Raw genomic sequence first — 12,141 nt, 5'->3', positions numbered from 1 at the left:
AGTATACGGGTACATCTCTTGATGGGTAAACTGTAGCGTTACTATCATAGCCATTGCGCCCTCCAACAGCGCTTGCCCATCCTCCAGACCGTGGCTTTACTTTCGTCTGTGTCCACTCCCTAGTTCGTGTATCCGCACCGGTGGATCTGGCTGTTTGGCCGGTGCAATATGAGCGCCATCGAGCCGCCACTGGTACTGGAGGATGGCGGATGCGATCTACGTGTTATGCTCGGTGGTGCCTTCTAGTTGAAACGGAAATGTATTGTTTGCATCTGGATCCTTATGACGTTGGGGCTATCTTTGCATCTAGAGTATCAACGACATCACAGGTACTTCATGAGACAGAGTGTCTTCCCGCTTTCCATCAGTTCGCCTGCTTGGTAACAGTTAGCCGTGTGGGCTACGCGATGACCGAAGAAGCGTTCCAGCGGCAGCCGAAGCAGTTCCAAAAACGTGGCTGGACTCACGCGCCTGCCGATGCCAGACACGACCTGCAATCTGAGCTGAATCGCGCGTTGACTGACTTTCAGCAAGAAACCTGAGCCTGGTTTTAGCACCGATAGTCCTCCGTGACTTCCGTGCAGGATACTCCTTGGCCGCCAAACCAGGCTCTACCAACATGCCATACCCTTACCGGGGGCTCGCATCAGTCTCTTTCTCGCAACTCAAGAAGAGGTCGCTCCTCAGACTGCGACGTTCCACGTAGGCACACGCTTTGCCCTTTTCGGACACGACGACCTTACGAACCCGAGCATCAACCTCACCGTTTCCTTGTATGAAGAGATCGAGGCTGAGCTCCAAAGCTCGAATGAACCGAGGAGCGGTCACAACTGACTCAGTGTTTTGTCCACAGTCCCGAGAATTGATAATTCGCTAGAGAGCTAGGGAGAATTAGCATGGTGTTGATGCCGCCGGACCTGCATCCACAGCTCTGGGCATCGTCACCTCCACGCGCTTTCCCCTCCCCCCGCTCCCACCACGCGATAAGTTACCGCAACCACCTTCCTCTTTTACCCTCGAATGTGCAGGGCCAAGCTCCATCGAGCTTGGAGCTGTACCGCGACACCCACGATGACGAGTCTAGCGCTGGAGCTGCCCGAAAGCAGAGCTCTCCATAACCCGGCAATAAATACCCGAATGCTCCTCCACTCTGTAAGCCGAGGAGTTGAGGATTAGATCGAGCTTCTCCATACCAGCAGCAACATGAAGCTCTCACGCCAGTCCCTCGCGGCCGCCCTCGTCGGCCTCGCATCCGCCCAGACCAATTTCACCGGCGACGTCCTCCAAGGCGCCCAGGTCGTCTCCTTCCTCGACCTCGCCGATGTCCCGTCCAATGCCGTGACAAGATACTATCTCCGCGTCGGCGAGCTGAACGGTGGACTCCCTTTGCATCTCCCGGTTTTTGTCGCGCGCGGACCGCCGGAGACGCTCGCAACGGGGAAGAAGCTTAGTTTATCAGCTGCGATTCACGGGGATGAGCTCAACGGGGTGAGGGTCGTGCAGCGGGTGTTTGAGGGGTTGGAGAGCGTGGTGGGGACTCTGAACGGGACGGGTGAGTCGGTCTGTTTAGCTGAGACGTCTTCTCAGCGTCATCAAGCTTTTCCCCCAGTAGTCCGATATCTGGATTTCAAGCTCTATCTCTCGGCCTCTGGGCTTTCTTAGCCCCTCCTAGTGCACTGGCTGACAACGTGGTGCAAAGTAATCGGCATCCCGACGGTCAACCCGCCAGGCATCTACCTCAACCAGCGCAACTATTTCACAGCGAGCAGTTCGGGCTTCCTGACAAACGTGAACCGCGTCTTCCCCGGCGTGGCACCCGAGGACGGCGCCAGCGGACCACAGCTGCTCGCGTACAATGTCTGGAACGGACTCTGGGGGAACACCAGCCAGGTAGACGTGGGTATTGATCTGCGTAAGTGGCTCTGCTTCTCTCCAGGCCCTCCCGCCCCCCCACCCGACACCAAGAAAAACGGAAAGAAGGAAGAACCACCCCCCACTAACACCCCCCCTCCAGACACCCTCTCAACCGGCTCCAACTCCTCCCTCTGGTGCTACGCCGACTTCCGCCTCCCCTACGTCGAGCGCCTGGCCAAGCTGCTGCAGCCCAACACGATCAAGATCGACCCGGGCGAGCCCGGCTCCATCGAAACGACCTTCGTCTCCGCCGGCATCCCCTCCATCACCGTCGAGATGGGCGCGGCCAAAGAATGGCGCGTGAGCCTCATCAACCGCGCCGTCGACTTCATCGGCCGCGTCATGGAAGACCTGGCTATCCTCCCTGCCAGCAGCGCCAGCGGAGGTGCCGCATACGTCCCGGACCTGAGCCAGACGTACATCATCACGACGTTCGAGGGGCTGGCGTCCAACTTCGGCGGCTTTGTGGAGCCGCTCGTGGGCGTGGATCAGCACGTCACGGCAGGCCAGCAACTGGCGAATATTAGGAATGTGTTTGGGGACGTGCTGCAGACCGTCACGGCGCCGGTGGATGCGCGCATCCATCAGATTGCCGTGGATCCGAGCACGGAGCCGGGCGAGCGGGTCGTGCAGCTGGCGTACAATTCTACGGACCCGGAGTGTGCGGATGGGTGTGTTCTGTGAGGTAAGGATAGGGGGAGGGGGTGTGGGAAGCGGTGGAGGGGGGAGGGATCTTCGGCTGTTGATGAAGAGTAATGTGCTATGTGCTATGACTTCGAATCCTGCTGATCCGAGCCATTTAGTGCTGGTCGATGCGGAAATTGTATATAGTGACTGGACTGATCTTGGAGCTTCGGGCTGCATGAGAAACGAAAACTTAATTTATCAATGTACTGAGATCCAGACGTCCCCATCGTCGTGGAGACCTGACGGAACTGCAAACGCACTACTTGTCACGTAAAGGTGACTGGAGTCTCAAACTCTCAGTCTTCTGCTGCTGGCACACAGTAACACTTGTCATGCGCGCACAGTGCGCCTTGAAGTTCCCATAAATTTTCAAGCGGAGACCTCGACATGGAACAGACCGATAACGCGACAACGCCCGTTCTGTGCAGGGGAGGGAGGGACTTTTGAAACATCATAACACGATCCTCACGCTTGTCTGGATACAGGGCTGGACCACTATCATTGCATCATTGACATTCTATGCCAAACGCCTCATGCTAATCTATGTTATGCTACGTACGCCGTCCCCCACCCGTAACAACACGGAACCGCCAGACGGCCAGCTCTCCACGGGAGCAAAGTCTACTTCCTGAGCCTGAGCATCACGTACGGGATCTCGACGTCCTCCTCCGTCTGGTCCTCGGCCGTGACCTCGAAGATGACATAGCGCTGGTGTTCCGGGATCTTCTTCTTCGAGATTGTCTCGACGAGCTCGCTCATCCTGTTTCCGTCTGTTAGCAAGGCTGATGTTCACCTCCACACAAGAGGAGCGGGCGGACTCACTTCAACGGCAACCGATCCTTCAGCTTCGCCGGCGGATAGAAGCTCGCATACAGCAGACTGACGCCCGAGCTCAACATCGTGATATCGAGCCCCTTCTTCTTAAAGTCGTCCAAGAACTCCCTGAGCGGCACATCCTCAATCTCGAACCGATCCCACAGCTTATCGATCGTCACCTCGCCATCAGTCCCCATGTACGTGCCCTTTGGACTCGCAATCGGCTCGCTAAACCCAAAGAACGGCAGGGCCAGATTCACGAAGCCGTTTTTGTACTGCTCGATATCCGTCTTCCCATCCACGAGCTTATACAGCTCGAGATTCACCAGCCCCGTAACCAGCGCCGTCGTGGTCGCGATGGCCGGGATGATCTTCCCCGCGATGAACTTTGTCTTGTGCCTATCCGCAGGCGGGATCTTGTAGTTCTCGGCGCGCAGATTACTGGCCGCGGCGATGAAGTCGATGTGGTGGTTGCTGTCGTCATCCTTTTCGAACTCGACGGGCTCGAGCTTGAAGCCCGCGAGGGACTTAGGTGGCGGCAGGGACTCGGCCAGCTTCTGCAGCTCGGCGTTGTCGTCGAAGTGCGCGGAGGGCTGCGCGTTGGGATCGGGCTCTGCGTCGCTAGCTTGGATCTTCACGCCCGGGTCGGGTTTGAAGTCGGGAATTATCATGTCATCGAGGACTTTGAGGTAGTGATCACGTGTCACGCCTTTGGGATTGATGTTGTAGTTGAAGGCGTGTAAGTTCGCTGCAGCCTCGGTGAAGGTGAAGTGGGTTGGGTTCGATGGGTCGAACTTGAGTGGGTCCGGCGCTCGCTTTGGTCCTGACCAGAACGGCTGCCCGCTGGAGGTCTTTGCGTCTTTTGGGAAATTGTACAGCAGCTGCGCGATGGCGTTGTTGTACTGCTTCTCGAACTGGTGCCGGGCCCATATGATGCAGTCATCGAAACTTAGTGGCTTCTCAGTCACCAAAAAATCGCGCAGCGTCTCGAGCGTCTGCTTCTCATTGCCCGACTGCTTCAGCGCACTGCCGAGATAGTTTGGCTGGGTGAGGTACATGTTGACGATCTCTGCCGGTCCGGCAAAGTAGGAATGGAACAGATCCTTTGCCCAAGCGATTGTGTGCTCGATTCGGTTCGGGAAGCTCCGCAGTGTGCACATCGGGAATGACTGTTCTGGCGGATCCTGGGAGCTCGAATAGGATTCTGTGATGTTGGGCAGCACGACTTGCGTATTGCCCTTTGTTCCAAGCGTTCCGCTGTCCAGGAGAGGCTTCTTGAAGAAGACGCACCGTCGGTCGACGTACGTCCGGGCTTCTACGTTGTCCAAGGCGTTGGTGACGCCGTCCAGTCCTTCCCAGAAGTCCTCGTTGAAAACGTGCTCCGTGTCTTGGCCCACACGATCTTTTAGAGCGACGATCTTTCCTTGCAGGTCTGGGTTCATGGCTTGTACAGCTTCCGCTGCACAGTCACTCTTCAGCTTGCCAACATCCTTTGGCCGGAAAAGGAACTGCCGGTTCAAGTTGCTCTTCTCGATCTGATCCATATCCGTAACCCAAATCTTGCCCTCTGGTCCAGTCCCCAAGCCCATCATCGCCCAGTTCTTCAGCATCTCGCAGCCAATGGCGCCAGCGCCGACGAGGAACTGCTTGGTGTTGGCGAGCTTGTGTTGGTACTCACTGCCGAAGACCGCTATCTGTCCGTCGTAGCGGGTACCTCTCGGCTGACATAATTCCTCAGATCGCTTGATGGATGTTGGCAGCGATTCGAGAGAATCGAAGTAGAGCCACTGTACAATCGGGTGGAATTTCCCAGAGACAGATTTCAGCACCTCTTGCGCGGCCAGACCTCCAAAGAAAGCTGCCATCGGGGCAACATCCCCGCGCGCCTGGTAGCTCAGCTCTTTGATCAGCTTCTCATCCAGCTCAATTTTGTCCTCGCCTTCGCCGGCGAAGCCTTGCGCAAGGCTCAGTACCTCCGCGGCGTCTTCGTCGTTGTGCGCTCTTGGGAACTCGCCATTGTGTTGCTCCGCAAATGACTGCAGCGCTTGGAAGCCAGCGTGCAATTGCTGCGGTCGATCGAACTTGGCGAAATCGGACATCAAGAGCTCCGGCTTCTTCAGCTGCTTGCTCAGGGGCTCGAAATCCATGATCTTCGGCATCTTAACCTGTGTGTAAAGTCCGCCGCGCTTGTATTCGCCCAGCCCCGATACGTCGCCAATCGAGAAGGTGTATGGACCTTTGACCGTAATCTTGCGCGGCGCACAGCCGTTCAGTTCCTCCATGCCTTCGACTTCTGCGAATGTCACAAAGTCCCCATCTTCTAGACCATGCCTTGTCTCATCCAGCGCAGATACCAGGCCGTCGGAGTCGATGTCTGCCACAATGCCGCTGAGCACATTCTCGCCAGTGGGATCACCGCAGGTGAAACTTGGACCAAAGTCTGTGAATATCGATCCAAACAGACCGAACGTGTCCGTGATCACGACGTAGATGCCGTTCTCGTGGCAGTAGTCGGCGATCGTAAGCTGGTCGCGAAGGGGCGTGTCGGTCAGGACCACGACTTGGTACTTTTGGAGCTGGCTCAGGTCCGAGGTGAGATTGTTCGAAGGATGTACAGACACGGGTGTGTATGGATTGAGCTCGGAAACGCGCGGCGCGGTAACAGCGGCGCGGGGCTGCCCAATGTCGTTGGGAGTCAGGAAGAACTGCGAAGAGAGATCTGATAGCGTGGCTGGCCTTGGATCGTAGAGTGTGAGGCTCTTGACACCAGCCAGAGCAATGTTCTTCGCGATCTCAACACCGAGCCCTCGGAGGCCAACGATTAGAATGTTGGAAGAGCCCATGCGCCTCATGGCTTCGTGCCCTAGCACGTACAGCTGCCGGCTGTAAAGGGACTCATCGATTTCGCCATTCCCGTCTTTGAGCTGCTCGACAGCCGCAGCCGGGCTGTCCATGTTGACGTCCTGAGTAAACAGTCAGTTTCCGCACTGTACATCCAGCGGCAATACAATCAAACAATCAGGTACACCGCGAGATCCTGTACCACATACCTTCATGATTCTTTTGTTTGGACTATCCGAGTCCCCGCTAGAGATCCTTCGCTTCCCCAGCTTGCCTGCGCCCTCAGGCACCTGGTATGCTATGCTTGCGAATTGTGGCGGCGCAGTTTGATAGAGGTTACTGGTGCTCGGGAGGGTTTGTACGGAATGATGGTGCGAGTGCGGGTGGGCAAAGCTTGATAGAAAGCAGCAGGAGCTGACAAGTGATTTGAAACAGGATGTCGCCGCCCATGGAAGATTCGCGTAGCAGTTGCGTGACAAGCCGTCAACCACTGCTGATGCAATGTCTCATGTACCTACCCCTGCAGAACCTCCGCGGATCAACTTTGACGCGCTTCAGGCATCAAGGCATAAAGGCATCAAGGCATCAAGACACATCTTCGAGACGCCCTCGTTACGGAAAGGTGAAGGTGCAGAGCACGTACGACAGTTGATTTGGATGCCGAGGATGGCTGGACACAAACTTCCACGCAGTACAGTCCCTCTGTTTGATACTATAAACACATTGTCTCTTAATCTACTATCCACCATTCGTCAAAACTCCTGTATGGCCAGCATGGCCTGCATTATAACGCCATTCCACGGCCTTCTAAACCTGGCCAGGAAACCCGAAGCTGTACAGTGTATAAAACACACAATATCCCCCTACATGTGTACGCCGCGATGTGTAAGCACGGCACTCCATGAACGCCCCAAATCCATTCAAAATCCCGCCTGCCTAGCTTTCTTCCTCTTCGCCGGTCTCCCGCCAAACGCCCCTGGCATGACCTGCGAAGCCATAGGCATTTGCGATGACACCATCTGACTGCTCCCCACGCCTGGACCTCTAGCAGGTGGGCCGGGCGAGCTCATGATCCTTAGAGAGGGAATCGGTTGGGAGGATGATGCTGCTTTAGCCGTTTCTCTCCGCTGTCGCTGGAGATGCTTTTCAGCGCGGCGCTTCAACCGGGCCCGCTGTTTGGCTGATAGGCCCCCGCCTTCAGATTCATCTGCCTCTTGTAAGGCGAGGTTCGTCGCGGTGTAACTGTAGGTATTTGGGTCCGCGCCGAGGGTCCAGTGGGCTTGGAGGCGTGACGTTACTCCGGTTGGAAGCGGCAACGGTTGGCCAGCATGCAGGTATTGACTCAGATACTTCTGAGTGGGATCCTGAAGCGATGACAACGTAGATGTAGAGAACGACGCTGATTGGAGAGACGGCGTGGCTTCAGGAGTCGGCAACGCTGTTGCGAGCCGAGGGTATGAGGAGGGTCCGCTCAATTGAGATGCGATCCTGCTCTCCAAGGGCGAAGATTCTGATTCTGCCGGAGGATGTTCCTGTAGATCCGCCCTTGCGCTGGCGAGGCATAGCTCCGCTGCGATATTCTTGGCTGTTCGTGCAGATCCAAACCGGTGCCTGGCGGGTATGTTGCTCGGCAAAGGCGATAACCACTGTTCCAGCATGCGACCGTAGACATTGGACAGCGTTAAGTGAGCGCTACCATCATCCTCAGACGGCTGCTGTAGATTCGTATCTGATGAGCGCGAAGGGGATACATCGAGGCCCATCATCTCAGGTGACGCTAGTGGGATAACAATACGTCCAGACTCCTCTGGTAGCCTCGAAGTAGCAAAGGTATTCTTGACCTCTTCGAAAGTTTCTGATGCAATATCGACTTCTCCGATCTTGAGCGAAACGCCAGCGACCTCAAGCAAGGTTCCTCTCGGGGGCTCTGGTTCGTCGTCTGCTACAACCATCCTAGTCCTGATCGTTTCTAGGACGGAGTCGAACGTTTCTTGAGCCTTCTCTTCGCCCCTCTGCAGCTGCTCCTCAACAAGATCACACAAGTCCTCATCCACAGTAATCCATTGCAGCCATTCCTCAGAGCCAAGCTTTGGGCGACTGAGGCGCTTGGGAAACAGCCGAGAATACCTGGGAGCCTTGGGACGAGGTACTGTAGCATCAGCGGAATCATGAACTATGAAATCCTCGTCAGAGACCTTCGTGGTGCTCTTCGCCGGATACTGCCGTGTCCAGCTAGGCGCTTCTATCGAACGAACTTGACGCGAGGGTGCATGGACCGGATCCTTCCGGTCTTGTTTATATGCGAAACATTCGCTGATGCTAAGATCGTTGTACAAAAAAGTTAAGCAGTAGAACTGGATCTCATCATCCCTATAGCCGTGTCCAGGCCCGGTCCGGCGAAGATGCGGATTTAGATCTTCGCGATAGTCTAACGACCGCAACGACAGGTTCAGCAAAGTTCTCGTCGAGCTGTGTTCTGGGGTGAAACCTAACGGTAATTGCATTGACGTAGGGTCTGATGAAGACGATGGAAGCGCAGGCTGATCTGGTGGTACAAGAAATCTGAAACAAGTGACAATACTGTTAAGTCTGGAATACAGTAGTACAAGGGTATCTGTGTCCGTCAGATTAGAACTATTGGAATCGGCATGACCAAGGGGTGTCTCTTACCTTCATCATCAGCGAGTACAGACAATTGCATGGTAATGTCTTCAGCGTCCCGAAAATGCCGCCAGGACAAGACAATCATGGCCTCGGGAGCGGACAGGCTACTACCCCCTAAACTAAGGCTATCCAGGCAAACCAGGAACAGATGAGTGGACGTTAGAACAACGAAATACCCGTCGTTCGCGGGGTCCCGCCTGACGTCCAGAAACCAGTCCGGACTGCGCTCCAAGCCAAATCCCGGGCCTTTTAACCGAACAGACTCTACTCTCAGGTCGAAGATAGCAAACTGTCTCCGACTGCACACAAGAATATGATTAACATCAGCAAACACTACACGCATCCAGCCGTCTTCCCGCGCTACGGGACCAGGCTCTCCGCCATGTAGCTTCGGATCATCAAACAGTACGCCAGAGCGGAAGGGTACCGCCTTGTACGAAGAAGCCCGCCGTGTGCCCTCGACATCATACACGCTCCATTCCCCATCCCTGTCAACTATCGCGAACTGTCGCTGATACCAAGGGTTGAATCCAACATCGGCATGTGATACATCTATCGCGTGGGCCGGTAAGGACAATATGGGATTCGCGTTCACCCTTGATGGCGGATAACGTGAGCTTACACCATGCCGCACTACAGGGGGGACCAGCTCTCGGTAGTACTGAGGCCGGAGGATGTGTGTAGCTCTGAGTGTCCGAACTGCAAGGAAGTTGCTCTTGTCGTCGTTCGAATGCGAAAAGCACACCTGCTGAATGGGCGCACTATCACCGGCCCACCACCCAGTATCGCCAGACTCCAAGTCGGGCACCTCGAGAGAGATGCTGTAGTCCTGGTCCCAGCCTTGGCGCTTCTTTCTGACCTGTATCAGGCGCAATGCTTCGCCGGCTGCGCCTCCCGCAACTGCTGCAATTCGTATCTTGCCCTTTCCACCCCCGTTGTCGATGTCGGCGGCCTTCCCGTAAGCTAGAAGGTCACCTTTGACTGGGTCGTACTGTTCTACAGCAGAGATGACCGCCCCGGATGTTATCGCGGCATTGGAGAGAAGCTCACTATCAGAGCCCAGCCCGAGTTCTGGTATCTGACGGATAAGCTGTTGGCAGCCACGGTCGAAGAATGTACTCCGATGCGACGTAGGTAGGCGTGGATGAAGCTGTCGAATGCTAGGAGCAATACACGTCCTGGGTTCGCCCAGCAAGTTCAGGACTTTGCGTCTCCCAGGTTGCCGGTTGAAGAGCCATGTCCTCGAGTCCGGGTCATATACGGCCTGTCCAAAGTGACCATATATGAGGTCGTTGACCGAGGAATCAGCCATTCGGCTTCAGGCGGATCTTGACTGGCGGCGCGTGGCTCATGTCGGCACAAGCTCGAGTGAGTTCAAGACGCGTTCGCCATCCAGCAAAGTCAAAGTTGAAGATTCACTCTGTCGGTACCCGCGAAGTGAAAATGTGAGCAAAGTCACTGGGCGGTCGGTGATTAGAGAGCCAAAACTCTGGCGCTATTCCGCTTTGGCGTAAATCATAACACAACCAAAACCACCACACATCCTTGGACCGCTCAGCCCCAACCACTACCGTAACTCAGCGTCTAGAAGCACCAGGTGCTACGATCAGTCCGAATACACATATTTCAAGCTCCGGTGAAGTTAGTCACGAGTCAAACAGACTCTCTACACCATGGCGACTATGTTTGAGCCTTCCCTCTCCACCAGCATGATGCGCCCGCCTCTCTCCTCCGCCGACGCGCCCTCAATGGCCGACTCTCTCCCCAGTATCAACTTCGGCTTCGACGACCTACGCGAGCGCATGGCGCGCTTCACAACGCGCTTCGATGAGTTTATCGAGAAGGGGAGAAAGCGCGTCATGGAAGAGCGCAACCAGTTCAGATCGAACGTGACCGAGCTGCAGGGTAAGGGCTTCTCCCACGCTGAATAGCGAGTACATAAGACTATGCGCCAGGATTGCTGTAGCTAACATGCTACATGCACATTAGAGGATCAACGCATGCGAAAGCGCGACATCGAAGTCTACTCCCTAAAGACCACCTCCCACGAGCAGGCCGTCGCGAAAGAGAGCCAAGAGACGGCCGAGATGCATGCGGCGATCAAGACGCTTACAACGCAGCGCGATGAGCGCGCATCAGCACGCGACGCTGTCAAAGCACAGATCGCAGAAGTCCAAAAACAGATCGCGGCGCGGCGCGAAGCGCAGCACAAGCACGCGAGATATCTAGACAGCCAGGCACGGCATAACATCCCGGAGCTGGAATTCTGGCAAGAATATCTGGGTCTGCGGATCGAAGGCGCCGGGCAGGACGATCGGCTGAAGTTTGTGTACACGAATGTAGATGAGAGGGACTGGGAGCGGGAAGCGTGGTTTGAGCTGGATATGAGGAAGCGCGAGTATGAGGTCTTGTCGTACCGGCCGAAAGTGGAGCGCGAAGAGGTGGATCGCGTGCTGGAAAGATTGAATGAGAGTCGAGATCTGAGCGCCTTCTTGAAAGGCATGAGGGAGCTCTTCGTTGAGTCGTTGAAGTAGATTAGAACGGCAAGACCACGATGATGACATGGCGTATGGTATCCGGGTTTTGACGTATCATCGTTGAGTCTGCCAGGTGTAACGGATCGTTTGTGTAATCTGTCTCTATATTCCCCCGTAGGATGTGGTATTACTGCAGTTCAGGAACGCCACAAAACTCCACTATTTTTTACTACCCTGTGGTGTAGTTGGTGAATGTTGGCCAGCTAGGTTTGGTGCAAATATGTTCGACGAGTCGCTCTTGCTCGTACGGCTTGTTCCCCTTCCGTTGTAGTCGATATCTCTCCCGTCAGGCTTCCAAGGATAAGCTGTTGCCCCAATACTCGTTACAGCAAGGACGCTGACAAGCGGAACAAGGCAGAACCGAAGAGCATGCCAAGCTGATCTAGCAGTTGATGAAGTATTGTACAACGGAGGCCTACTGTCTGGCAATTGTGCGATAAGTATTTCCGCCACGTGATTTTCAGTCGCTGTTAATGTTTGTACGATTAATCTCTCAATCCCCGCTCCTTCCCCACAAGGTCCGGTATGGCTCTTGAGCCTGGGTTTGGATGGTAGAGACTTTACAATCCGAGCTGTATACCCTTGTGTATCCACATCACCGGTCGAGTGGCCCATGCCGGCGGTCTTTCTGGTTCAACGCTGATTCTTAGTTGCCGAATTGCGTGATGTCTACAATGAACAG

The 12,141-nt window shown here is 55.3% G+C and overlaps 4 protein-coding genes across 4 annotated transcripts; 2 read left to right on the top strand and 2 right to left on the bottom strand.

Moving 5' to 3' along the window:
- Nucleotides 1-1,203: 1,203 nt before the first annotated feature.
- Nucleotides 1,204-2,598, top strand: W97_00347 (uncharacterized protein; the record flags this gene model as incomplete). The annotated part of the gene is made up of 3 exons (XM_007778263.1): nucleotides 1,204-1,552; nucleotides 1,700-1,912; nucleotides 2,015-2,598. 3 exons carry the CDS (start codon nucleotides 1,204-1,206, stop codon nucleotides 2,596-2,598), a joined length of 1,146 nt encoding a protein of 381 aa, XP_007776453.1.
- A 624-nt stretch (nucleotides 2,599-3,222) lies between these two features.
- Nucleotides 3,223-6,371, bottom strand: W97_00346 (ubiquitin-activating enzyme E1 1; the record flags this gene model as incomplete). Its single annotated transcript, XM_007778262.1, has 2 exons — nucleotides 3,223-3,361; nucleotides 3,424-6,371. 2 exons carry the CDS (start codon nucleotides 6,369-6,371, stop codon nucleotides 3,223-3,225), a joined length of 3,087 nt encoding a protein of 1,028 aa, XP_007776452.1.
- Nucleotides 6,372-7,178: 807 nt separating this feature from the next.
- Nucleotides 7,179-10,234, bottom strand: W97_00345 (uncharacterized protein; the record flags this gene model as incomplete). Its single annotated transcript, XM_007778261.1, has 2 exons — nucleotides 7,179-8,872; nucleotides 8,929-10,234. 2 exons carry the CDS (start codon nucleotides 10,232-10,234, stop codon nucleotides 7,179-7,181), a joined length of 3,000 nt encoding a protein of 999 aa, XP_007776451.1.
- A 361-nt stretch (nucleotides 10,235-10,595) lies between these two features.
- Nucleotides 10,596-11,456, top strand: W97_00344 (kinetochore protein spc25; the record flags this gene model as incomplete). The annotated part of the gene is made up of 2 exons (XM_007778260.1): nucleotides 10,596-10,827; nucleotides 10,912-11,456. 2 exons carry the CDS (start codon nucleotides 10,596-10,598, stop codon nucleotides 11,454-11,456), a joined length of 777 nt encoding a protein of 258 aa, XP_007776450.1.
- Between the last annotated feature and the right edge of the window lie 685 nt (nucleotides 11,457-12,141).

The sequence above is a fragment of the Coniosporium apollinis genome (assembly GCF_000281105.1).
Source record: "Coniosporium apollinis CBS 100218 chromosome Unknown supercont1.1, whole genome shotgun sequence".
Taxonomy (NCBI): Eukaryota; Fungi; Ascomycota; class Dothideomycetes; genus Coniosporium; species Coniosporium apollinis.
This window is presented reverse-complemented; position numbering and strand designations above follow the sequence as displayed.